Source organism: Vidua macroura, chromosome 32, assembly GCF_024509145.1.
Source record: "Vidua macroura isolate BioBank_ID:100142 chromosome 32, ASM2450914v1, whole genome shotgun sequence".
In the NCBI taxonomy this organism is placed as follows: Eukaryota; Metazoa; Chordata; class Aves; order Passeriformes; family Viduidae; genus Vidua; species Vidua macroura.
Window position 1 is genome coordinate 42348 of NC_071602.1, and position 24862 is coordinate 67209.

The 24862-nt window shown below is 67.9% G+C and overlaps 3 protein-coding genes across 3 annotated transcripts; 1 reads left to right on the top strand and 2 right to left on the bottom strand.

Moving 5' to 3' along the window:
• Positions 1–417: 417 nt before the first annotated feature.
• On the bottom strand, positions 418–5420 carry PCOLCE (procollagen C-endopeptidase enhancer). Its single transcript, XM_054001722.1, is given in 13 exon segments — positions 418–569; positions 571–614; positions 698–788; positions 790–878; positions 1073–1329; positions 1864–1922; positions 1924–2001; positions 2388–2512; positions 2802–2879; positions 3860–4118; positions 4725–4757; positions 4759–4843; positions 5239–5420. Coding segments are annotated over 13 exon segments (1425 nt in total). The 5' UTR covers positions 5376–5420; the 3' UTR covers positions 418–479.
• Positions 5421–5741: 321 nt separating this feature from the next.
• KIF1C (kinesin family member 1C) lies at positions 5742–13602 on the bottom strand. The gene is given in 23 exon segments (XM_054001720.1): positions 5742–6486; positions 6717–7325; positions 7634–7691; positions 7775–7937; positions 8222–8305; positions 8591–8651; positions 8653–8686; positions 8775–8854; positions 8947–9022; positions 9251–9330; positions 9447–9559; positions 9821–9942; positions 10037–10115; positions 10193–10268; positions 10373–10438; positions 10531–10608; positions 10868–10979; positions 11091–11269; positions 11655–11720; positions 11803–11982; positions 12053–12129; positions 12399–12522; positions 13561–13602. Coding segments are annotated over 22 exon segments (3006 nt in total). The 5' UTR covers positions 12505–12522; positions 13561–13602; the 3' UTR covers positions 5742–5979.
• Positions 13603–14445: 843 nt separating this feature from the next.
• Positions 14446–24741, top strand: CAMTA2 (calmodulin binding transcription activator 2). Its single transcript, XM_054001719.1, is given in 24 exon segments — positions 14446–14529; positions 16490–16579; positions 16658–16758; positions 17051–17118; positions 17201–17336; positions 17827–17898; positions 17978–18167; positions 18601–18741; positions 19200–19522; positions 19524–19925; positions 20013–20136; positions 20217–20354; positions 20570–20694; positions 21056–21255; positions 21389–21467; positions 21676–21750; positions 21752–21911; positions 22359–22528; positions 22600–22820; positions 23153–23357; positions 23455–23526; positions 23627–23647; positions 23895–24196; positions 24379–24741. Coding segments are annotated over 23 exon segments (3420 nt in total). The 5' UTR covers positions 14446–14529; positions 16490–16548; the 3' UTR covers positions 24443–24741.
• The last annotated feature ends 121 nt before the right edge of the window (positions 24742–24862 follow it).

Consider the following 24862-nt stretch of genomic DNA (forward strand, 5'->3'; position numbering starts at 1 on the left):
TGCCGCCCAACTGCAGCCAATCACAGCTGAAGCACAATCTCCACCAATCGCGAGCGAGAACGGGGAGTTCGTTGCCTGGCAACGGGCACGAAAATGTTGGTGGCATCAGCCAATCGAAATGGAGGAGGCGGGCTCAGCGCCCGAGATTGACGTGCTGCCAACCAATCGCGTTGGGATTATAAAAGCCCGGCGCTTGGAAGGGGCGTGGCAGCCCACCATCAGGAGTTACTTACAGCAATGATTGACAGGCAGGGACGGCTGGAGGCCACGCCCCCGGCCTTCAGCCCCGACCCACCGCCCCTCTTAAAGGAGCCGCACCGTTTAAAGGGGAGGTCCCGGGGGTCCCATTTTGGGGGGCCCCCCCCCTCGAGTGCGGGGGCGCGGGGCGGGCTCCCCCCAGAACCTTGGCGCACACGCTCCATCTCTGCACCCTTTATTTGCGAATGCGCGGGGGGCGTCCCCCCGGCGGGGCGGGGGTCTCAGGGGGTCGCCCGGCACGGCCTCTTGCTGAGGTTCCCCAAAACCTGCTGCTGCTGCGGGCGGTAGGGCACCACGAAGGCCTCGGGGGGGCAGCAGGGCCCCCCCGTCCGCCGCCAGCCGCCCCATCAGGATAGCTGGAGCCTGGAAGGGATTTGGGGAGGGGGCGTCAGGCCCTGGGGGGGGGGCACGGAGAGCCCCGCGGGGTCCCCCCGGGCACACGCACCTTTCTTGAGCGCGGGGCAGGGGCGGCAGGGCAGCTGCAGGCGCAGCGCCGCGCCCTTGGCGGGCTCAGGGACCCCCAGGGCCCCCCGACTTGTAGAGGGCGAGCACCGAGACCACCGCCCAGCCCGGCTCCTGCGGCGGCCCCCGCGACACCGACTTCACCGTCCCCGTCAGCACTGCAGGTACAGGAACGGGGGGGGGGGGGGGGGGTCAGGCACCCCGAAACCTCGGACACCGCCGGGGCTGGGGGGTTTGGGGGGGGGCCGGCCCCGCTTTCTGCCTCAGTTTCCCCCTCGCGGTTCTGGGGAGTTCTCCAGCGCCCGGCCGGCCCCCCCGTTCCGGGTTTTTTTTTTTTCGGGGGGTTTCTCACCGAAGTCGCTGCTGCAGAAGTTGCTCTGGAGGGTCCCGGCGCGGCGGCAGCGCTGGGGGCAGGGGGCGGCCGTGGGGGGCGCCGCCCGGGGGCTGGGGGGCGCCTTCCCCTTGCCCCCACCCCGGGGCTTTTGGGCGGGGGTCTCGGGGGCGCTGCCCCGCTCCCGCAGGGTGTAGGTGGCCGAAAAGCCGTCGGCGGTGACGCTCAGGTCCGACACGAACTGCACCAGCAGCTCCGGGGAGCTGGACACGATGGGGCTGGGGGGGCACCGGGGGTCGGGGGGGGGTCAGGGGGGATTTGGGGGGGGGGGGGAGGAGTCCAGGGGTGGCCATCGGGAGGGGTTTGGGGGGGGGGGTCAGCGTGAGGTTCGCGGGGGTCCGGGGGGATGCGGAGGGGTCGGGATGGTTTGGAGGGAACGGAAGGAATTCGGAGGGGTCGGGGTGGGGTGGGAGGGGGGTTTGGGGGAGTCCCGGGTGGGTTTTGGGGGAGTCCCGGGTGGGTTCTGGGGAGTCCCGGGTGGGTTTGGGGGAGTCCCGGGTGGGTTCTGGGGAGTCCCGGGTGGGTTTGGGGGAGTCCCGGGTGGGTTCTGGGGAGTCCCGGGTGGGTTTTGGGGAGTCCCGGGTGGGTTTTGGGGGGTTCTCAGGGGGGGCCAGGTCGCTGTCAGGGGGGATAAGGGTGGTTTGGGGGGGGGGTCGGGACAGTTTGGGGGGGTCACGCGGGGTTGGGGCAGGTGGGGGGGGGGGGTTTGGCCGGGTCTGGGGAGGGGGCGCGGGAGCTCGGGGGGGGCTCACCCGGGGGTCTCCTCGCCGCAGAAGCGCCCGAGGCGCCGCGCGTCGTCCCGCGCCCCCCCCCTCGAACACGGCCACGTAATCGTAGCGACAGTGGGGGTCGGGCTCCACGTCGAACTTCCCGAAGCGCAGCTCCACCACCTGCACCCCCCCCCCCCCCCAAAAAAAAAACCCGGGCTCAAACCCCCGGCCCCGCATCCCCCCGGACCCCCCCGGCTTCCCTCAACCCTCCCAGACCCCTCCCCAAACTCTCCTGAGCCTCCCCGAACCATCCCGGTCTCTCCCCTTGTGACCCCCCCCAAAAAAGGATTTCTGACCCCCACCCCCCCCAAATCCCTCCGGCCCCCCCAAACCCCCCCCAGGCTCGCCCAGCCGCCCCCCCCCCAACACCTGCAAATCCCCCCTGACCCCCCCCCCCCTCAATCCCCCAAATCCTCCTGACGCCTCCGAACGACCCCGGTGTCACCCAACCCCCCCCCCCAAACGCGCTCTGAGCCCCCTCCTGACCCGCCCAGGACCCCCCAGACCTTGTCGGGGGGGGCCACGATGTGCCAGGAGCAGCTGATGCCGGGGGGGTAATTCTCCTCCGGCCAGTTCGGGGTGCTCAGGCTCCCCTGGGGCTTCTCCAGGCGCCCGCCGCAAAACTGATGCTCTGGGGGGGGGTGGGCAGGGCGGGGTCACATTTTTGGGGGGCACAGACACGTTTGGACACACCCCCCCCCCCACCCGCCCACCTCCCGCACCGCCGGCGTCTCCTCTCTGTCCCTGAGACCCCCCAAAATTCGGGGGGGAGATTTTGGGGGGGGGCTCCGCCAAAACCACCCTGGGACTGGGGGGGAAGGGGAGGAGATGGAATTTGGGGAGCGAGACCCCCCCCCGGGAATGTTTTTGTAAATTTTTTTTTTTTTTTTTTTTGGGGGGGGGGGGGGGGTCGTACTCACCGTCAAAATAGTGCCAGGACTCCCCGAAAAAATGGGGTTTATTAAAGACCCCCGAACGCCGCCGTCCCTGGGGGGGCCCTGCAAAAGGGTTGGGCTGGATTGGGGGGGGCCTGGGGGGGTCCGGGGGTCTCCACGGGGCTTTTTTGGGTTGTCTGTGGGGTTTTTTTTTGTCCACGGTGGACATGGGGTTCCATGTGGCTTTGAGGGGGGGGTCTCTGTACGGATTTGGGGGTCTTGGAGGGGTTTTGGGGTCTCTGCCGGCAGTGCTCCCTGCCCCCCTTTCCCCCTCAGCTTTTCCCTCCATTTTGTGCCATAGTTTCCTTCATTTTTTCCTGACACTTTGTCCCATTTTTTCCTCTGGCTTTTCCCTTCCAACTTTTCCTTTCTTTTCACTCATTTTTCCCTCAGTTTTTTTGAAATTTTTCTTTACAGTTTCCACCCCCCCCATTTTTTCTTTTCTTCCTGTTTTTCTCCTTATCCTTTCACGCTTTCCTCTCCTTTTCTCTTCGCCTTTCCCCTCGTTTCTTCCTTTGCACTTTTCCCTCATTTCCCTGTTTTCTCCTCACACTTTCCCCCCATTTCTTCCTCGCACTTTTCCTTCATTTCCCTCTTATTTTTTTCCCTCACATTTTTCCCCAGTTCCCCGTCTGGGTTTTCTCCTGTTTTCACTTTCACACCTTTCCCTCCTTTCCCACTTTCTCCTCATTCCCACTGTTTTTCTCCTCACACTTTTCCCAATTTCACAGCCCCCCCCTCGCCGCTTTTCCCTCTTTTCCCACCTCACTCCAGGATCTCCTGGAAGGGCTTTTGGCCTCTCAGCCCGCACGCTTTTCGGGGGGGTCTCCGTGGGAGTTTGGGGTCTCCGCAAGACTTTGATGCTGTTGCTGAGGGCTTTTGGAGTTCTCCACACTTCCAGGGATCTCTCTGGGTGGTTTTGGGGGCGTCCCCGTGGGATTGTCCCTGCTCCCCGCCGGCGGTGCTCCCTCCCCGTTGGTTTTATTTTTATTTTTTTTTTTTTTTGGGGGGGGGGGTCTCCCCCCGGCCCCTCTCTCACCCACCGTTGCTCGGGGGGCTGCCGGCGCTGAACCAGGCCAGGAAGCCCCTCCCGGCCGTGCCGCCGTCGCTCTCCATGTGCAGCCGGAGGCGATTTTGGGGCGCCCGCAGGGCCCCCGGGCGGAAGGTGCCGCAGAAGCGCCCCAGGAGCGGCGCCCCGGGGCCGTGGCCCCCGAACACCGAGAGGGCGTCGAAGCGGCACAGCGGGTCCGGCTCCAGGTCGAAGACGCGGAAGGACAGGGTGGCCACCTGGCCCTCGGGGACCTAGGGGACACTGGGGGGTCACCAGCTGGCCCTGGGGCAGCTGGGGGGGGGTGACGGGGGTTTTGGGGACCTTGGGGTGTCACCACCTGGCTGGCCCTCAGGAACCAGGAGGTTCCAGAAATGTCCCAGGGAGGACTTTTGGGGTGTCACCGCCTGGCTGGCCCTCAGATGGCATTTTGGGGTGTCACCGCCTGGCTGGCCCTCAGATGGCATTTTGGGGTGTCACCGCCTGGCTGGCCCTCAGATGGCATTTTGGGGTGTCACCGCCTGGCTGGCCCTCAGATGACATTTTGGGGTGTCACCGCCTGGCTGGCCCTCAGATGGCATTTTGGGGTGTCACCGCCTGGTCTTCACGGACCTAGGGGACCACGGGGGCTTGAAGGGCCGGGGTGGACATCGGGGGCATCCTCAGCAGAGCTGGGGACGTCGGCGTGTGGCCGCTGGGCCCTTGGGTTTCTGGGGGGGGGGGGGTGGCACGAAGCCACACCAGGGGGACACGTGGGAAGAGCTGGGACGACCCCAGCGTTTTGGGGTGCCCTGGGGGCGTTTTGGGGTGAGCGGGGCGGGGGCGCCGCTGGGTTTCGGGGCGCCCCGCGGGGTCCGTACCGTGATGGTCCAGGTGCAGTTGCTGCCGGGGGGGGTAATGCCGGGGGAAGCCCTCGCTGGCGATGAACCCCGACTCCCCGCGGTGGTCCCCCCCGCACGGGAATACCGGGAACACCGGCCTGGGGGGACAACGTTGGGGGGAGGTCACGAACGGGGGAAAACGCGAGCTCGGGGGTCCCGGATCCCCGGAGAAGGGTCCCGGGCTGTGCGGGATCCTGGTTCCGGGGAGTCTCGGGGCAGTCCCGGGGCTCAGGGCAGCTCCTGGCTCGTGGCTGGGGCTCCGGACCGAGGAGCGAGAAGCTCCCGGTGCGCAGGGTGGGTGTCCGGAACCGCGCGGGGGTCCCGGACCGGGAACGTCCCGCCTCGGGCCAAGCCCTGCCCGCGGGGGGCGGCGATCCCGTCCCGGGCTGCCACGTTCGGGGCGGGGGGGGGGAGGTCCCGTCCCGTCCCGTCCCGGGGGTGCCGAGTCGTGTCCTGTCCCGGGGGTCCCGTCCGGTGCCGGGGGCGCCGTTACCTGGTGGCGTTGAGCCGGGGGCTGGGCTGGGGGCTCGGGGCCGGCTCCTGCCCCGCGGCCGGGCTTGGGCTGAGAGCCGCCAGCGCCCCGAGCAGCAGCAGCGGCAGCGGCGGCGGCGGCGGCCCGAGGCGGCTCATGGCGCGGCCGGGCCGGGGCGAACGGGGCCGGAACGGGGCGAGCGGGACCGGGGGGGGGGAACCGGGGGTACGGAGAGGGACGGGGGGGGGGCGGGAACGAACGGGAAGGGGCGTGGCCTGGTAGCGACACGCCCGAAGGGGGCGGGACTCAGGCGCCGGGTCCGCGCTGCCTGCGTGGGGAGGGCGGGGCTTTGTTAAACACCACGCCCATAAATGGAAGGAGGCGGTGCCTCTGCGCGTGGGCGGAGACGCCGCTCGGCTCCGCCCCAAGGGGCGTATCAGGGGCGTGGCCCGGAGCTGCCAGGCTGGAGTGGGCGGGGCCAGCAGAGAGGAGGCACCAGAATGGGGGGGGCGGGGGGGCAGAAATGAGGCGCTTCTTTTTAATTAGCGGGATCGCCATTAATTAGGGACTCCCCTGTAAGAAGGGGGGCCCTCCAGACCGAGGGCCCCTCCCACAGACACACACACGCGGGGGGGGGAGGGGGCAGTGTGACAGCAGCTGGGGGCCCCCCCCCCCGGCGGGGAGACCCCCGATTGTGGGGTGGGGGGGAGACCGTGATTGTCCATTTGGGGGAGGGGGCGTCCCCAAAAAATCCCACACCCCCTACGGGACGGGGCCCCGCGCCTTCAGGTCGGGAGCCGAGCGCTGGCGGCGGACACGGGGCGGGGGCGTGCCCACGGCGGGGGGGGGGGACCCCCCGTCCAGGGACCCCCGGCGGGGACGCCCCGAGGGAGGGGGCGGCGGGGGGGGGCTGCTGTTGGCCTGGAGGGAGTCCCCCCCGCCCCCCCAGGCCAGGCGGTGCTGGGGGTTGCTCTTGAAGGGGAAACGCAGCTTGGAGTCCTGGGGGGCCGGGTGGAAGCGCGGGGGGCGGCGGGGGGGCTGCAGGGGCTGCGGGCCCCCCCCCATCAGCCGGGCCTGCTCCTGGCGCAGCCAGCGCAGCCGCCCCCGCCGGAACGCCGGGTCCTGCTCCATGAGCCGGCAGAGCCGCGCCGCCGCCGCCGACGGGGGCGAAGGGGGAGGCGACCCTCCGTCCGTGCTGGGCTGGGGGCGGTCCGGGGGACGCTCCTGGGAAGGTTCTCGGGGGGGCGGCTCAGCCTCGTCACCATCGTCCTGAGGAGGGGAGGACGGGGGGGGGTTAGAGGGGTCTGGGGGTGCTGTGGGGTGGGAGGGACGTTTGGGGGCGTCAGGGGATGGGAGGGGGGGACTCGTGGCGCTGTTGGGGCAGCTGGGATCCGTGTTAGGGGGTTGCGGGGGTGCCGTGGGACGCACGGCAGGGTGGGGGGTGCCACGGGAGGCCGTGGGTCAGGCCGTGGGCAGGCAGCCCCCACGGCGGGGCTCACCGGCGGCAGCGGGATGACGCGCTCCATCTGCCCCACGCGGTCGCGGAGGGCGCGGATCTGCTCGTCCTTGGCGCTGTTCTGCCGCTTCACCTCCCGCAGGATCCCCGCCAGCCTGTCCAGGTGCAGCCGCAGCCCCTCCACCTCGCTCACCTGCTCGCCGGGGCCCTCGTCCTCCTCGCCGCCGCCGCCGCCGCCCACGGCGTCCCACACGTCCCTGGCCACAGCGCGCCAGCCGTCGCGCTCGGTGGGCTCGCGCTTGCCGTGGCGGCGGCACAGCTCCCGCAGCCGCGCCAGGCTCAGCGCCTCCAGCTCGCGCCGCGCCGGCCGCGGCTCCCGCAGGGCCACCTCGAGGCTCAGCTCCCGCACGGCCTGGGCCTTCAGGTCGGCCATGGTCACCCACGGTGACGGCGACGGCGGGGTCGGGGAGCCGCGGCGGCGCTGCGGGATCTGGTAGACGCGCAGCGGCTCGCGGCGCTTGCCCGGCGCCGGCAGCGGGAGCCCGGCCCGGCGCAGCACCGAGCGCACGGCGGGCGCCGGCAGCGCCTGGCGCAGCGACGAGATCAGGCGCCAGCCGGCCTCGTAGCACGGCGGGTCCTCGGTGGCGGGGGGCTGCGGGGGGGGACACGTTGAGGGATGGGGCAGCCGCCCGCCGTGGAGCTCGGGCGGCCAAGGGAGCCCTGAGGGACACCCGAAACGCCCCCGAGCCACACCCAGAAGACCCCTGAGACACATCCAGGATGCTCATGGGACACTAAGGGGACCCAGGGCACAATTGTGACACCCAGGGGCCACCCAACTACACCCAGAGGAGCCGGGGGTCACCTCTGACACTCGGGGACTATCCACGGGACACTCGGGGACACCAGAGTAACCCAGGGAAGCCCAGGATTCCCAAATGATCCCCGAGCCCCCCTCACCTGCGGCTGCTCTGACACTTCCTTCTCCAGCTGGGGTTGGTTCTCCAGCTCCTGGAGCCTGAGGTGGGGGACACACATAGCGTGAGCCCCCCCAGGCCACCCCCAGGGCGGAGCCCGGGTGTCCCCAGGCAGTGTCCCCACCTCTGGAGGCGCATGTCGATGCCCTGCTGCTCCAGCAGCTCCCGCTGCGCCAGGTTCCAGTCCGGGGGGGGCCCAGGGGACGCCCCCTGTTCCCGCTCCCGCCGCGCTTGCTCCGGGTGCGTGAAGCGGAACACGTGGTTCTTCCCCAAAATGAGGCGGTGGCCTGGTTTGGGGAGGGGTTGGAGGGGTCACAGGGGGATTTAGGGGAGATTTGGACGGGGTCACAGGGAGTTTTGGGGGATTTAGGTGGGAAATGGGGCTTTCAGAGTGTCATAATGAATTTGAGAGAAAATTTGGGGGTGACACAAGATTTGTGGGAGGTTGAAGTGAATTTGGGGGGCACGGTGAGATTTTTGGGAGGGTTCAAGTGAGAGCCGTAGGGATCTGGGTGGGAGGGGGATTTTGGGGAGACACACAGAGATCTGGGAGGGCTTTGGGGGTCCCTACCCGACTTGAGCACCACCGGCTCCGTCACCTGCTTCCCGTTGACGTAGGTCTCAGCCCCCTCACACGGCTCCAGGGTCACCACAACTTCAGGAGGGGACAACAAGAGGAGGGCGAGTCACCTCCCTGCTAAACGGAGGTGGGGGAACCCCAAACCCCATCCCCAACCGCCCCAAATCCCCCCAGCCCCAGGGCCCTCCCTCTCCCACCGGCACGGGGGAGCGGTACCTGGGGGGGGCCGTGGTGACCTGCTCCAGTGGCAGCATTTGGGGGAGGGAGGGGGGGGGAGAAAGAGCAATTAAGGTGTGCCAGGAGGGGGCTGGGCAAGGGGGGCACCCCAAAAACCGGCGCCCCCCGCCCCGAATTCCGTACCTTCCCCCGAGGGGTCGGGGCGGCTGCGGAAGAGGCAGTGCTGCTCCCGGATGAACGGCCCCCGACAGCTTGATGTCCACATCCACCTGGCCCACCCTGCAAGAGGGGGGCACAGGGCAAATGGTGGGGCCTGGGGGGGGCCCTGAGGGGGCTTGGGGGGTGCCGCAGCCCCCCCCCCACTCACCTGGTCACGCCGTCCTTGATGTGGTACAGGAGGCACTCGGACATCAGCGGGTCCTCGTTGAGGTTCACCAAGTGCGGGGTCTTTTGGGGAAGGGGGGGCACAAAAATAAAAACAGAGTCAGGGTCGGGGGGGCCCTCGCGGTGCGGCCCCCCCCCAGCCCTGTCTGACTTGCCTTTTTAGGGGAGAACACCCCAACGGTGCCGCCGTCCTCCCGCAGAGCCACCCCCATCTCAGCCAGCAGCGCTTCCCTGGGGGGGGCACAGGGAATTTGGGGGGGCTCGAGAGGGCGTGGGGGGCCCAGAGGGCTTTGGAGGGGGTGGGGGGGAAGTGTTGGGGTGGGGTTTGGGGGGGCTACAGGGGCACTGGGGGGTGCATAAAGAGCGTTTGGGTTGGCTGTGGTGAGGCTGGGGGGGGGGGGTTCAGGTTATTTGGGGGGTTGGGGAACATCTTGGGGGTCGTGGTGGGCCCCCCCTCACCGCTCCAGCCTCAGGGCTTCCGTCCGCCGCAGCTTCTCCTCCCACGTCTCGTTGAGCTCTGCGATGATTTTCTCCGTCTCCTGGCGGGAACAACAATTTGGTGGTGGGGGGGTCCCCCACGGTTTGGGGGAGGGGGTCACAGACACCCCGGCTCCCCGTGGATCAGGGGAGGGGCTGGAAGGTGTTTTAGGGTCACCTGCAGTCGCTCCATGGCCTCAGTAGGGCCCAGGGGGGGCTCCAGCCCCGGATCCCCGTTGAGGGTGGGGGATGTCAAGGCAGCAGGGCCAGAGAGGGTGGTGTCAGAGAGACCTGGGGGGAGATGGGGGCTCGGTGGAGGGGGGGAGTTGCCTCCTGCACCCCCATATCAAACCCCCAGCACCACAGCCGCGCGCCCCACACTGTCCCCTAAACCCCCTCTGCCCCCAAACCCCACCTTAGCTCTGCCCCCAAATCTCTTCTCCCCCCCCCCAAACCTCTCTGCAACCAACACCCCAAACCCGTCCTGACCCCCAGATCCCACAAGCCCCTTTAACTCCACCCTCACAACCCCAAATCCTGCCCAGCCCTCACCCTGGGCGCTGAGCAGCTCCCGCAGCCGCGTCACCTCCTCCCGCAGCTCGCGGATCAGCCGCGCGTTCGGGTCCTCGTTGATCACCGCGTGGCACCGGATCTGCTTCGTGCGGTCGGCGTAGCTGGGGGTTAGGGGGACAAAAAGGGGCAGGATCAGGGCTGGGACCCCCACACACCTCCCCGAGCCCCAAAACCCAGCGGAGCCCCCTCCCTCACCGCAGCGTGCTCAGCGTCTCCTCGTAGTTGCTGTCGGCCGGGCTCAGCGCCGCGATCATGGCCGTGCGCGAGTTCCCGCCTGCGGGGACGCCGTTAGTGGGGGGCTGCGAACCCCGAAACGTCTCCTCGCGCTCCCCCACTCCTCTTCAAACCCACCCAGGTTCTCCTTCAGCAGCCACGTCAGCACCGAGTCCCGGTACGGGATGAAATCCGGCTTCTTCTTCTTGCTGGTCTGTTGGGGAGGGGGAAGGAGGAGGAGGACGGTTGCGAGGCCTCCCCAAAAAACGAGGGGACCCCCAAGGGTGGGTGCAGGGAGGGGGCGACCCCCAGACTCACCGCCTCGGCCAGGGCAGAGATGACCTTGCCCAGGGTGGTCAGGGACTTGTTGATGTTGGCGCCTTCCTGGGGAGGGGGAGGAGGGGGGAGCGAGGCTCAGGGGGGCTCTGGGGGGAGTCGCCCCCTCTTTTTGTGGGGCGCAGGGGGTCACTGCTCACCTTGAGGCGGATGCCCTTGGCCCCCGAGGCGTCGGCGCGTTCGCTGCCTGCCAAGTCCACCAGGCTGATGCGGCTCACCTGGGGGGGCAGGGGGATTTGGGGGGATCTAGGAGGGAATTCTGGGGGGAAACAGGGGTTTGAGGGGATTTGGGGGGAATCTGGGGAGCTTGGGGCAGGGTTTGGTGGAACTGCGGGGGTGATTTGAGGGAGAGGAGAGAATTGCTGATTGCCGACGGAAGAATTTTGGGGGGACTCCGGAGATTGCAGGGGGTGATTTCAGGGTGATCCAAAACCGGGGCGGGATGGATTTAGGGGGCGGCCCTCGGGCTCCCCTGACCTTCTCCGTGGTGAGGTCGCTGAGCGGGTCCTGGCGGCGCTGGCTGAACACGATGGTGAACACGGCGTGCGAGCGGCTGCTCGTTTCGTTCATGTTCGTGGCCGCCACCGTCCTGCGGGGGAGTTCGGCAGCACCCTCGGTGCCTGGGGGGCGTTTGGGGCTCGGGGGTGCCCGGGGGGCGTTTGGGGCTCGGGGGTGCCCCTGCGCCCCTCCGTGCCCACACCTGGCCTTGTTGCCGCTGTCCATGAGGTCGGCGATGTCGGCGAAGGAGGCGACGGCGAGACGCGACAGGTCCTGCACGTAGGGTCCGAGCAGGGGGTGCTCCCGCACCCGCAGCCCCCCCCGGCTCTTGGGGTTCAGCAGGTCCCGCACCCGCTCGCAGTAGATCTCCAGGTAGCTCACCTGGGGGCCCCAGCGTGGTCAGGAGAGCCCCCGAAACTCGTGGGGGTCGGGGGTGAAACCGCAAAATGGCAGAGAGGAGAGAGCCAGACTGGGGGCAAATGGGTGGGGGTGTGGGGGGAGGGATCCCCAAAATGGCGATGGGGCAAACTCCCGAAGTGCTGGGCTGGGGGGAAAGCTGAGCCACCAAAATGTTGGGATGGGTGGCAGACCAACCCCCAAACTGTTGTGGGGGGTGTGGGGCAAGTCTGCAAGAGCTCAACACCCAAATTGCCTGGGGAGGGGGGTCTGCAAGGCAGGGGCCGTGCTCTGAACCCCCAAACCCCCCTCACCTCCCCAGAGAAATAGAGCTCAGGGGCCCCTTCCCAAACCCCCGAATTCATCTCACCTCCACAGAAAAAGAAAGCTCAGGTGACCCTTCCCGAGCGACGCGGGCGAACAGATCCTCGCAGAGCTGCGGGTGAGCAGCGTTGAGCTGGGGCTGCGGGGGGCTCCAGCCTTCCCCAGCCCCTCGGGAGCCCCCCCAGGCCCCGGACCTGCGGGATAATCCCGCGCTGCCCCGGCTCCTGCCGCCCCATCATGGTGTAGGACTTGCCGGCGCCGGTCTGGCCGTAGGCCAGGATGCAGACGTTGTAGCCCTCGAAGGCGTGCGCCAGCATCTCCTCCCCAATGTCCTGGTACACCCGGCGCTGCGAGGCGAAGTTGGGGTCCTCCTCCTGCGGGGGAGTGAGTGAGGGACCCCCGGAGCCCCCCGCGGGTCCCCCCCGCGCCCGCCCCGGCACTCACCGAGGTGTGGGACCAGTACGAGTAGTCGAAGGTGAAGTGCTTGGTGCCGTCTTTGGGGACCTTGGGGTTGGTGATGCCTGGGGGGCGGAGGTGACGGTGGCGTTGGGGTGACCCCCCCACCACGTCACCCTCAACCCCCACAGCACCGTCACCCCCCCCCCCCCAAAAAACCTCTCAGTTGCTATTTTTAGCCCGGCGGCAGCTGGTCCTCCGGGCCCGAGGCCAGCACGGGACAAGGACGGGGACGGGCCGGGGTTGGGGGGGGGGGTCCCACACCGCGATCCCCCACCCCTGGGCTGTTCCCTCTCGAGACCTCCCCCCTCCCATGCGACCCCCACTCACTCACAGGTGGTGTTCCCTTGCATCTGGATGACACACTTGGCCTGGCGGCTGCTCTCCCGCGCGCTGAAGGGCCGGACTCTGACCGCCACCTTCACCGAGGCGCCCGCCATGCCCGCGACAGCCTCACCCTGTCGCGACGCGGGAGCGTCACCCCCCGGGACCCCTCTGCCAGGTGTGCGGGACCCCCGCTCATGCCCACCCCCAGCAGCTCCCCAGCTGGGGCTGCGGGGTGGGAAGGGGGGGGGGCCTGGCTCCGTGTTCCTCCCTCAATCCCGCCCAAGGAGAGCCCTAAAAATAACCCGGGGCGGTGCCGGGTGATGAAAGAGCCCCCAGCCCGACCCCCCCCCCCCCCCCGGCACCCCCAAAGCACGGGCGGCCTCCGGCAGGGTCAAAGATCAGGGCTGGGGGCAAAGGGTGGGGTTTGGGGCAAGGAGAGAGGAAGAGGAAGGTGAGAAGCCCCCCCTGGATCTCCCCCCCCCCCCCCGCCATTCCCAGGTGACTCCAGGTCAGCATAAACAGCACATGACACCCCCTACCCCGCCCCCGACCGTCCCTGACCCCCCCAAAATGCGGGCGTCCCACCCCCGGGCCTGAGCCCCCCCACCATGGAAAACAAGGGCTGTGACCCCACGACCCCCAGAGACCCCAGTGCCGGCACGGACTCCCTACAGCGCCCCTAAATCCACCGCTGCACCCCGAGACACCCCCGAACACCACTCCAGCTTCTCTACACCGGGCTCTACACCCACGTCTCCCCATAAACTCACCCTCTCCGCCCCTCAAACCCCCCGACACCTGCTCCTCACCTGCTCGGGAACGCTGAGGTTCCTCAGCTTCCCCTAGAGGTGCCCTAAACGCGTTCCTATAGCCCTGCGCTCACCCTAAACCCAGCCCCTACACCCCTCTGACCCCTTGAACTCCCCTACGGGACCCCCAAACCCGCCTTTTGGGGACCTGAGCCCCCCCCGAGCCCCGTGACACCCCCTAAGCCAACACCCCCAAACCACCCCACAGCCCCTCCAAGCCCCCCCCCCCCGGGATCTCCCTGCACCCACTTTCCACACTCCCAGGACCCCTCCCCGCTCCGGGACCCCCCAAACCTGTCCTTACGCCCCTGGGAGCCCCCCGGGACCTCCCGAACCCGCGCCCCCGCCGCCCCCGCTCACCGGCCCCGCGGTGCCGCATCCCCTCGGCCCGGGGCTGTCCGAGCCGCCGCCGCCGCTGCTCCGGCCCGGGGCTGTCCGAGCCGCCGCCGCCGCCGCCGCCGCTGCTCCGGCCCGGGGCTGTCCGAGCCGCCGCCGCCGCCGCTGCTCCGGCCCGGGGGCTCCGCGGCGGCTCCGGGGCTGCGGCCGCGCCCGGGCCCGGTGGGGCGGGGCCTGGTGGCGTGACGCAAGGGGCGGGGACTCGCTGCCCCGCCCACTCTTAAAAGGGCAACGCCGCGCAGATGAGGCCCACCTCTGGCGCGGCTTTTCCCGCGTTTTTACCTCAGGATTTTCCCCTCACATTTCTCTCTCCTTTTTCCTTCAGGGTTGTGTTTTCTCAATTTTTTCCTCACGCTTTTCTCTTCTTTATATGAAATAATTTTCTCCGCTTTTTCTTAGTTTTTTTCTTTCTCTTTTTTTTTTTTCAGGTTTCCCTACATTTTTTTTTTTTCCGCTCAGAAATGGCTGCAGAAAGCCTCCAAATCCTCAAAATGGCCCCAAAATCGCCACAAGAAATTTTATTTTCAATACTAATGGTATTTTTCATACAATTGCACACCTTATTTCGCAGTTGCCTAGTCCGAGAGTATAACCGCTGGTACTAGCTGTAGAGTTTGTTGCATTGGCAGGCCTGAACGCGTGTGAATTCCCACGAGTAATCCACAATCCAACCGACCGCGGGGGGCCGGCGCACCCTAATTAACAAAGTTCATCGCCCGGCGCCTCCCCGCCCACGCGACCCCGAGTGCCCCCACCCCACCCCTGGCCACGCCCATCCGCCCTGGCCACGCCCCACGCCCGGCGGCGCCGCCCCCTTGCGCGCCGACGTCACGCGCCGGCGGCGCCGTCGGCGCTGGCCCCCGGCGGGCGGGAAGATGGCGGCGGGCGGCGGGGGCGGGGGCGGCGGCGGCGGCGGCGGCCCTGAGGCGCCAGGTGGGGCCGGGGGGGGCCGGGGCGGGGCCGAGGGCGGGGCCGGGGAGGTGTGGGGCGGGGATGGGGGGGGTAGCGTTGTGGGGGGGCTGCCGTGGGGCGGGGTGTGGGGTGGAGATGTGGGGTGCAGTGGGCGGGGCCTGGGGGCCATAGGGCAGGGATGTGGGGAGCAGCGAGCGAGGGATGTGGGGCTCGGGCGCAGGGACGAGGGGTGCGGTGGGGCAGAGACGGGGGTATAGGGCAGGGTTGTGGGTGCAGTGGGGCAGAGACGTGTGGGGTTATAGGGCAGGGACATGTGGGGTTGTAGGGCAGGGACGTGTGGGGTTATAGGACAGGAATGTGTCGGGTTGTAGGGCAGGGACGTGTGGGGTTGTAGAGCAGGGATGTGTGGGGTTATAGGGCAGGAACTGTGTGGTTATAGGGCAGGGATGTGTGGGGTTATAGGGCAGGGATGTGTGGGGTTGTAGGGCAGGGATGTGTGAGGTTGTAAGGCAGGGATGTGTGGGGTTATAGGGCAGGGATGTGTGGGGTTATAGGGCAGGGATGTGTGGGGTTATGTATGGATGTGTGGGGTTGTAGAGCAAGGATGTGTGGGGTTGTAGGGCAGGAACTGTGTGGTTATAGGGCAGGGATGTGTGGGGTTGTAGGGCAGGAACATGTGGGGTTATAGGACAGGAATGTGTCGGGGTGTAGGGCAGGGATGTGTGTGGTTATAGAGTAGGGATGTGTGGGGTTGTAGGGCAGGGATGTGTGGGGTTATAGGACAGGAATGTGTCGGGTTGTAGGGCAGGGACGTGTGGGGTTGTAGAGCAGGGATGTGTGGGGTTATAGGGCAGGGATGTGTGGGGTTATGTATGGATGTGTGGGGTTGTAGAGCAAGGATGTGTGGGATTGTAGGGCAGGAACTGTGTGGTTATAGGGCAGGGATGTGTGGGGTTGTAGGGCAGGGACGTGTGGGGTTGTAGGGCAGGAACATGTGGGGTTATAGGACAGGAATGTGTCGGGGTGTAGGGCAGGGATGTGTGTGGTTATAGAGTAGGGATGTGTGGGGTTGTAGGGCAGGGATGTGTGGGGTTGTAGGGCAGGGATGTGTGAGGTTGTAGGGCAGGAACGTGTGGGGTTGTGGGGCAGGGATGTGTGGGGTTGTGGGGCAGGGATGTGTGGGGTTGTAGGGCAGGGAAGTGTGGGGTTATAGGGCAGGGATGTGTGGGGTTGTAGGACAGGGATGTGTGGGGTTATAGGGCAGGAACATGTGGGGTTGTAGGGCAGGGATGTGTGGGGTTATAGGGCAGGAACCGTGCGGTTATAGGACAGGGATGTGTGGGGTTATAGGGCAGGGATGTGTGGGGTTATAGAGCAGGAACGTGTGTGGTTATAGGGCAGGCATGTGTGGGGTTGTGGGGCAGGGATGTGTGTGGTTATAGAGTAGGGATGTGTGGGGTTATAGGGCAGGGATGTGTGGGGTTATAGGGCAGGGATGTGTGGGGTTATAGAGCAGGAACATGTGGGGTTATAGGACAGGAATGTGTCGGGGTGTAGGGCAGGGATGTGTGTGGTTATAGAGTAGGGATGTGTGGGGTTGTAGGGCAGGGATGTGTGGGGTTGTAGGGCAGGGATGTGTGGGGTTGTAGGGCAGGAACATGTGGGGTTATAGGGCAGGGATGTGTGGGGTTGTAGAGCAGGGATGTGTGGGGCTATAGAGCAGGGATGTGTGGGGTTGTAGGGCAGGGATGTGTGAGGCTGTAGGGCAGGAACATGTCGGGTTGTAGGGCAGGGATGTGTGGGGTTGTAGGGCAGGGACCTGAGGCGCAGTGGGGCAGGGCTGCGGGGATATAGGGCCGACATTCCGGCTGTAATAGGGGAAGGTGCTGAGGACGGTGACGGGGTCCCTGGCCCCGTGTCCCCCCCGATGTCCTGCCGTTGCTCCCCCGCCCCATCAGCCGTTTTTGGGGGGTCCCTGCAGGTTCCAGCCCCTCCCGTGCCCCCCGAGGGGAGCCCTGAGGGCCCCGCACGCGCTCCGAGATGAGCAGCAAGGACCCCCCCGAGGTCTCTGGTAAGGGCAGGGGGACACAGGGGCCGCGGGGGCCGGGGAGGACGCGCGGCGGGGACGCTGAGCCCTCCCCCCTGGCAGAGAGGAGCCACCTGAAGGTTTTCCTGCCCCGGAAGCTGGTGGAATGTTTGCCCAAATGTCCCGTCCTCCCCAAGGAGCAGCTGCGCTGGAACACCAACGAGGTGGAGGGCACAGGGGGGCGTGGGGGGGGGCTCGCAGGAGGAGATGTGGGGACACGGGGACAGAAGGGACATGGGGCGTGCAGGAGGCACTTGGGGATGTGGGGACACGGAAGGGGCGTTAAAGGGGAAGGGGGGGTTGGCTGGGGATGGCTGAAGATGGGGGACAGGGGTAGGGACATAGGACAGGGGACGTCGAGACTGTGGGATGGCGTGTCAGCAACAGCGGAGTGATGCAGTGGGTGGGGGACGGCGGGGACAGGGGACACAAACGGGCCACCTGTCCCCCCCCCAGGAAATCGCCTCGTACCTCATCACCTTTGAGAAACACGACGAGTGGCTCTCGTGCTCCCCAAAAACCAGGTGGGGGGGCCCAGGGAGGTGCCCTGGGGGGCCGGGGGGGTGCCCTGGGGGGCTCCCAGGGGCCCCCTGACCCCGTGTCCAGGCCGCAGAACGGGTCGGTGATCCTGTACAACCGGAAGAAGGTCAAGTACCGCAAGGACGGGTACTGCTGGAAAAAGCGCAAGGATGGGAAGACGACACGCGAGGACCACATGAAGCTGAAGGTGCAGGGAGTGGAGGTAGGAGGCAGGGGGCCCCCAAAACAGAGCCTCCCCCCTGCCAGAAAAAAACCTGATGCCCACAAAAAAGCGCTCCTTTCCACAAAACTGCCCCTGGTTCAGGTACGGGCAGCTGGGAATGCGCGTGGAGGGGCTTGAGGGCGTCAGGACACACAAGAGGGGGGGTCAGAGAGAGCCGGGTGCCCTCAAGGGATGGTTTTGGTGTGCTAGGGACACCCAGTGGGTGGTTTAGGTGGTCCAAGATGCCCAGTTTTGTGTCCAGGGGTGCTGGGAGCTCCCTGGTTGGTAGTTTGGCGGTGTTGGCAGATGCCCAAAATGGGCTTTGGGGGTGTCAGGATCAGCATGGGGTGGTTTGAGGGTGATGGGGATCCCTAGGGGGGCAGTTTGGGGGTCCCACAGGATGCAGGGACCCCCCTCCCCCCCCTGCAAAGGCTGCTTTGGGGCTCTGGTCAGGGTGGTGGGGTCCCCCAATCCGTGCTGTCCCCCCCAGTGCCTCTACGGCTGCTACGTCCACTCGTCCATCGTGCCCACCTTCCACCGCCGCTGCTACTGGCTCCTGCAGGTAACGGGGGGCACCGGGACCCCCCCCCGGCCCGCCGGGCCCCCGGCCCCTCCCCAGAGCTCCCGTGTGTGCCCCCCAGAACCCCGACATCGTCCTGGTCCACTACCTGAACGTGCCGGCCATGGAGGAGTGCGGGCGGCCCTGCGCCCCCCGGCTCTGCAGCCCCCCGCTGTGCGCCGGGGCCCCCCCGATCTGCGCCGCCAGCGCCGACCCCCGCGAGTGGCTCAAGTGGTCCCAGGAGGAGCTGGTGGCCCAGCTGCGCCCCATGTGTGAGTGGGGGCTGCCCCGGAGCCTTTTCCTCGGGGGTTTTACCCACGGTTCGCGGGGAGGAGCGGGGTCGGGGCTTGGCGTTTTCGGGGGGAGGGGGAGACGCCCTAAATCCTCTTTTTTGACAGATTTGTTGTCCCCTCTGTGGAAGTCTGCAGGATAAAGTGGGGTTGGGGAGGGGGAGGATGCCCCCAAACCCACCTGTGGGATTTTGCCTCCCTTTTGCTGTGGGGTGAAGCAGGACTGGGGCAGCACGAGGCTGTTTTGGGGGTTTGAGGAGGACACCCCAAACCTCCTTATAGAGGAACGTTGTGCTAGCTTTCCCACAGGATGCAGTAGGGTGGGGAGGGGGGTGTGTGTGGCTCTTTTGGGGGGCTGGATGGAGAGTGCACTGCACAACTCTCTTCCTGAGGGATTTTCCCCCCTCTCCCGCAGTCCACGGGGTGAAGTGGGGCTGCGGGAATGGGGGGGCTGCCCCTGGGCTGTCCCTGGAGCAGCTGGTGCAGCACGTCCTGGAGCGGCACCAGGCCCGGCCGCCCCCCCGCACCCACGCCTGCCTCTGCGCCGGGGGGCTGGGTGAGACAGAACCCCCCCGGGAACCCCCAAATCCCTGGGGAACCCACTGGGACTTCCTGGGGCTCCTCCAGCTCAGTGGGACCCCCCCCAAACCCCTGGGGACCCCACATGGACTCCCATCCCCCTGGGACCTCCCACAAACCTTCCATCTCTTCCTGGGGTACTCCTGAACCCTCCCTGGGGTCCCCCCACAACCACTGCAACGCCCTGAACCCCCTTGGGAACGCCCAGAACCCCTTGGGACCCCAGAACAGCCCCTGGGACCCCGAAGTGTCCTTTGGATTCATGTAGAACCACCCCAAACCCCTCGGGACAGCCCCAAATTCCTCTGGTCACTCTGAATGCCCCGAGTCTCTTTGGGACCTTCCCAAATTCTTCTCAGGACTCCCCCTGCGACCCCGAAATCTGCCCCGAACCCTCCCTGTCCCCTGCTGACACTCCCCCTTTGCCCCTCACAGGCACTCCCGGCCACAAGTGCAGCAGCACCAAACACCGCATCATCTCCCCCAAAGTGGAGCGGGGGGGCGAGGGGGGCACGCCGGGGGACCCCCCCAAACCCGCCCCCTCCTCCCCTGACACTACCCAGCCTTCCCCAGGCCTGGGGGGGGGCACGGTGCCCCCCGAGGGGCCCCGAGCCCCCCCATTCCCCCCCGCGGGGGGGCTGCCGCTCCTGGTGGTGGCCAGTTTGGGTGGGGGGGCAGCGCCAGGGGGGCCTGAGCAGCCGCTGGGCCTGACCCCCAGCCAGCACCTGGTGACCCCCGAGGGGACCTGTCCCACCGCCCCCGCCACCCCCGGCTGCCTTCGACCCTGACTGCTTCCTCAACAGCCCCCGCCGCGGGCAGACCTACGGCTGCGAGGCTGAGGCCCCCCCCGGCGCGCCCCCCCCGCCCCCAGCCGCGGCCCCAAAACTGGAGGAGGACGAGGAGGAGGCGGAGGAAGAGGAGGAGGAGGAGGGAAAGCAGGGCGCGGCTCCCCAGGACCCCCTCTGTGAACTCAGTGCCGCCCCCCTGCCCCAGCCCCCGTTCCCCCTGCCCTTCCCCGAGCTGCTGGTGGGGGACACGGGGGTCCCACCAAACCTGCGTGAGCCCCCCCACACCCCCCACCTCCCCTCTTCCCCCACGGGCCCCCCCAGCGACCCCCCTGTGGCCATCACCGATTTCTCCCCAGAGTGGTCCTACCCTGAGGTGAGCGCTTTGGGGGGGGGGTGCTCTCCCCCTCAGCCCCTCTCCCATCCCCAGGGGTCCCCAGTGACCCCACCCCTGTCCCCCCAGGGCGGGGTGAAGGTGCTGATCACAGGCCCATGGGGGGACCCCGGTGCCTACTCCTGTCTCTTCGACCGCACCTCGGTTCCGGCCGCGCTGGTCCAGCCGGGTGTCCTGCGCTGCTACTGCCCCCGTGAGTGTCCCCGAGACGGGGTCCCCGCTCCTCGTGTCCCCGCTCCCCGTGGTGCTGACACCCCCGTGTCCCCCCCGCAGCCCACGAGGCCGGAGTGGCCGCCCTGCGCGTGGCCTGTCCCCCCCGGCTGCTCTCGGCTGCGGCCCCATTCGAGTACCGGGCACGGGGAGCGGCGCGGGGCCCTCCCGGGGCGCAGCTGGACTGGCTGGCACTGGACGGTGAGTGAGGACCCCCAGAACGGGGCTAAACCCCCTGAAGCACCCCGTGCCCCTGGGGGGCGGCACCCGGCCTGGGTTCCTTTTGGGGGTCCCGTTGTGGTGACCCCGAACCTGTCCCTCTCTCGCCGTGGGGTGACGCTCTCTGGGGTCAGGGCGTTCGGGGGGGCTGTGGCTGTCAGGGTGCCCCCCTCACCCTCGGGTCCCCCCTCTCCCAGAGGCCCAGTTCCGTCTGTCCATCCTGGAGCGCCTGGAGCAGCTGGAGACGCGTCTGGGGGCCCTGCCTCCCCCCGCACCCCTTCCGCCCCCACGGGGGTCCCCCTCCGAGACCCCCCCCGAGCAGGTGAGGCCACCCCAACACCCGAGTCAGCGCGTGGCCCCTGAAGATCCCCGTGTTTTCTCACGTCCTCTGATGTCCCCAGTGGCCCCTAACGTGCTGTGGTGTTGCCTGGCATCCCCCGTGTCTGCCGGGTTCCTTGGGGTGCCCCATGCTCCCCCAGGTACCTTCATGTTCACAAGGGTGTCCCGATGCTCTCTGGCGTTCCTCGATGTCCCCGCTGTGTCCCGCAGTGGCCTGTAGTTCCCTGGTCACTATCCCCCTCTGCTATCCCCTGCCACCTCGCAGAGTCCCAGGTGCTCCCTCCCACCCCTGTGCCACCCTCTCCTTGTGGCCTGGCGTTCCCTGACGTGCTCCCTGGGACCAGGGGCCGGGGTCATCCTTTGAGGCGCGGGTGGTGGCCATCTGCGAGGCCATGATGGCGCGGCCAGGCTGGTCGGGGACGTCGCTGGGGACATCGGGGACCTCGATGCTGGCGCACGGGGTGACGTTCCGTGGGATGACGCTGCTGCACCTGGCGGCCGCCCAGGGCTATGCCAGCCTGGTGGAGGCTCTTCGGCGCTGGCGGTGAGCAAGGACACCTGGGGACACCTGGGGGACCTCAGTGGCCTGAGGCAGGGATAGCGATGGGCATCCCCCCAAGCAGTGTGCCTGAGTAGAGGTGACCCTCTCCAGCCTGTGTCCCTTCCTGTCCCTGCAGGGCGCTGGCAGTTGAGAGCCTGGAGCTGGAGCAGGAGATCGACCCCCTCAACGTGGACCATTTCTCCTGCACCCCCCTGGTAAGGGGACACTGGGGACATCGAGGGCACTGTGGCCGTGGTGGTGGCAGTGGAGCAGGGTGGCAGGGCTGGGAAGGCGGCAGTGCCAAGGGGATGGGGTGCAGGGTGGTGTCTCAGGCAGGGATGGAAGGGTGCCAGGGCTGGCATCTCGGGATAAGGGACGCCTTGGGGACACGCTGTTGACACGTGCCTCCGTGTCATCCCCCAGATGTGGGCGTGTGCCCTGGGGCACCGGGAGGCGGCGGAGCGGCTGTGCCGCTGGGACCGGCGGGCGCTGGCCGTCCCCCGACACCCTGGGGCGGCTGCCACTGGCCCTGGCACGTGCCCGCGGCCACCTGGCCCTGGTCACCCGCCTCGAGGAGCTGCAGATGTCACCTGTGTCCCCACGCTGTCACCTGCCTGGCCTGCGCATCCCTTCCCCGCTCTCTGCCAGCCCTGACACAGGTACGACGCTGGCACCTTGTACCCTCCCTGTCCTTTGTCACTCTGTCCTGTTGTCCCTGTGTCCAGTCCCGGGCTCCTGGTCACCACCACCCTGGTGTGGTCACTGTCACCCTCTTCTCCCTCTGTCCCCTTTTGTGTGCCAGGGCATCACTGGTCCCCTCCAGCCTTTCCCCTCTGTGTCCTCCCCATGTCCCCTGTCCTCCCCCAGCACCTCTGTGTACCCAGGTGTCCCAAGTTCCCCCTCCATGTTCTTTGTCCCCCCCTTCCTGTGTTCCCCTGTGCATCCCTGTGTGCCCCTTGTTCTCTGTCCTCCCCAGCTTCTTTATGTCCCTGGTGTGTCCCCGTGGTATCCCCTGTCCTCTTGCCATGTCCCACATGTCCCCCCTTCTCCTCGGGGTGTGTCTGTCCAGGACTAAACCCCCTCCGTGTGTCCCCCCCCGTCCCCAGGGCTCAGCACAGCCAGCAGCCTGTCATCCCCATCGGGTCTCTCGGAGGGCCCTGCCTCTGTCCCGCTGCCCCCCGGCCCCCCTGGTCCCTGCGAGGATGAGAGCTGGGGGGTGGCAGTGCCCCCCAGCCCCCCTGAGGATGCCCTGGCCCCGCCCTCCGACACCCTGCAGGTAAAGGTGGGGTTCAGCCAGGGCTGGGGACGCCCATAGTGCAGGAGGGTCCCAATGTCCCCCGTCCCCAGGCCGAGGTGGTGACGCTGGCGCGACAGATCATCGAGGCGACCCCTGAACGCATCAAGCAGGAGGCACCGGGGGGGCCACCGGGGGCACTGGGAGCGCTGGGAGCAGCAGGGGGGACAACGGGGACACCGGGGCCAGCCGGGCCAGCAGGGCTTGGTGCTGCCATGGCCTGGCTGGCCACGTACCTGGAGAGCGTTGACCGTCCCCCCGCTCCTGCTAACAGGTACTCCTGAGGTTGGGGGATGTGCAGGGGCACCCTCTGCTCCCCGTGGGGGTCGCCCACATTCAGGAGCACCCAGGGATGCTCTGGGGGATCCCATAGCCTGGGACATGCAGTATCCTGTCGGGAGGGTCCTGTACATCTGTGATACTCCATGGTGGGGGTCTCCCACATCCTCCAAACCCCAGTATCCCCCTGGGGACACCCCCTGGGACACCGCAGCGTCCTCCCGGGGACACTCCGTGACACTGAAATTCCTTCCTGCGCGTCCCCCATCCCCTCGTGGGGTGCCAGCCCTCGCCCCCTGACCCTCCTGTGTCCTGTGTGTTCCCCAGAGCGGAGGTGGCCTCACGGGGGTCCCCGGGGATCCCCGAGCGGCCGCCCCCCCCTTCGGCCGCGGGCTGGGCTGAGTTCCTGAACGCCTCGGGGGGGGCGCGGGGCGAGGGGGGGGCCGTGGCCCTGCTGACCCTCAGTGACCAGGAGCAGCACGAGCTCTACGAGGCCGCGCGTCTTGTCCAGGGCGCTTTCCGCAAGTACCGGGTGTGTGCCCCCCCCCCCCCTCAGCTCCTGGCACCCCAAAACCCCCCCGGGGCCCCTCCTGGCACTGCTGACCCCCCAACCCCCTGACTGCCCCCAGGGCCGGAGGCTGAAGGAGCAGCAGGAGCTGGCTGCCGCCGTCATCCAGCGCTGCTACCGCAAGTACAAGCAGGTACTGAGGTGTGGGGGGCCCGCAAACCCCCACGGACCCCTCCTGGGCACCCCCCGGGCACCCCAGACCCCCCCCTAAGCCTCTTTCTCTGCCCCACAAGCTGACCTGGATCGCTCTGAAGGTAACAGGGGGGAGTATTGCGGGGGTCACCCAGATTTTTGGGACTGTTTTGAGGGCTCTGGATGCCCGGGGTCCAGAGCACGTGGGCATGGGGGTCCTTGCTCGGGGGTGTTGGGGTGGATTTGGGGTGCCCCTCTCTGTATCCCCTGTGTCCCCCCAGTTCGAGCAGATGACACGGGGTGCTGGGGTGGCATTGGGGTCCCTGTTTGAGGGCGCTGCCACACCGGTGTCCCCCTGTCCGCCCCCAGTTCGCCCTGTTCCAGCGGATGACGCAGGCCGCCATCCTGATCCAGAGCAAGTTCCGGAGCTACGCGGAGCAGAAGCGATTCCAGCGGCGCCGGCGCGCGGCCGTGCTCATCCAGCAGCGCTTCCGCAGCCTCCGCCAGCACCGGTGTGACCAGGGGCACTGGGGGACGCTGGGGACGCAGGGGGCCGGGGGCAGAGGGGTCCTCACCCTCCCCTCCATTCCGCCCAGGAGCACCTTCCTCACCCTCAAGCAGGACCAGGCAGCCCGGAAGATCATGAGGTTCCTGCGGCGCTGCCGCCACCGGTACGGGGATGTCGACGTCGCAGAGGCACCGCAGGGAGGGGACGTGGGGGAGGACTGGCCGGGAGGTGTCACACGGGGGTGGGTGGAGACAGGTGACACTGGGGCTTCGGGGACAGGTGACGCCGTGGGGGCAGAGCCTCAAAAGAGCCTGAGCCTGCCCCAACTCGCGTTCCCTCGCCCAGGATGGAGGAGCTGAAGCAGAGCAAGGAGGTGGACAGTTTACAGACGCGGGGCCTGGCCTCGTGACCCCCCCGCTGCGGATCCCGGCGCTGGGGGGGCTCCACTCCCCCGCCACGTGGGACCCAGGCAATGGGGGACCCTCACTGCCCCCCAGGCGTGGGGGGGGAGCGCCCCTCCCTGCCCCCCCCAGGCGTGTCTGGGTGTCCCCGGAGGGCTCGTGCGGAGGGCAGGAAGGGGGAAGAGCCGCCCCGCGCCCCCTCCCCACTCGCCCCTGTACCTCCCCCGCATGCCCACTCCCCCCCCCCCCCCCCCCGCCCCGCGTGGGCTCTTTGTACAAAGTTCCATTAAAAGACGAGGAAGCGGGAGTGGAAGCCCCGAAGCGTTTTTGTGTTTGTGCGTGGGGAGGGACACTGCGGGGGACACGGGGAGGGAGGGGACATCGCCGGGGGGCGCCGGAGGACCCCGGCCGCGCCGGAGGGACGCGCC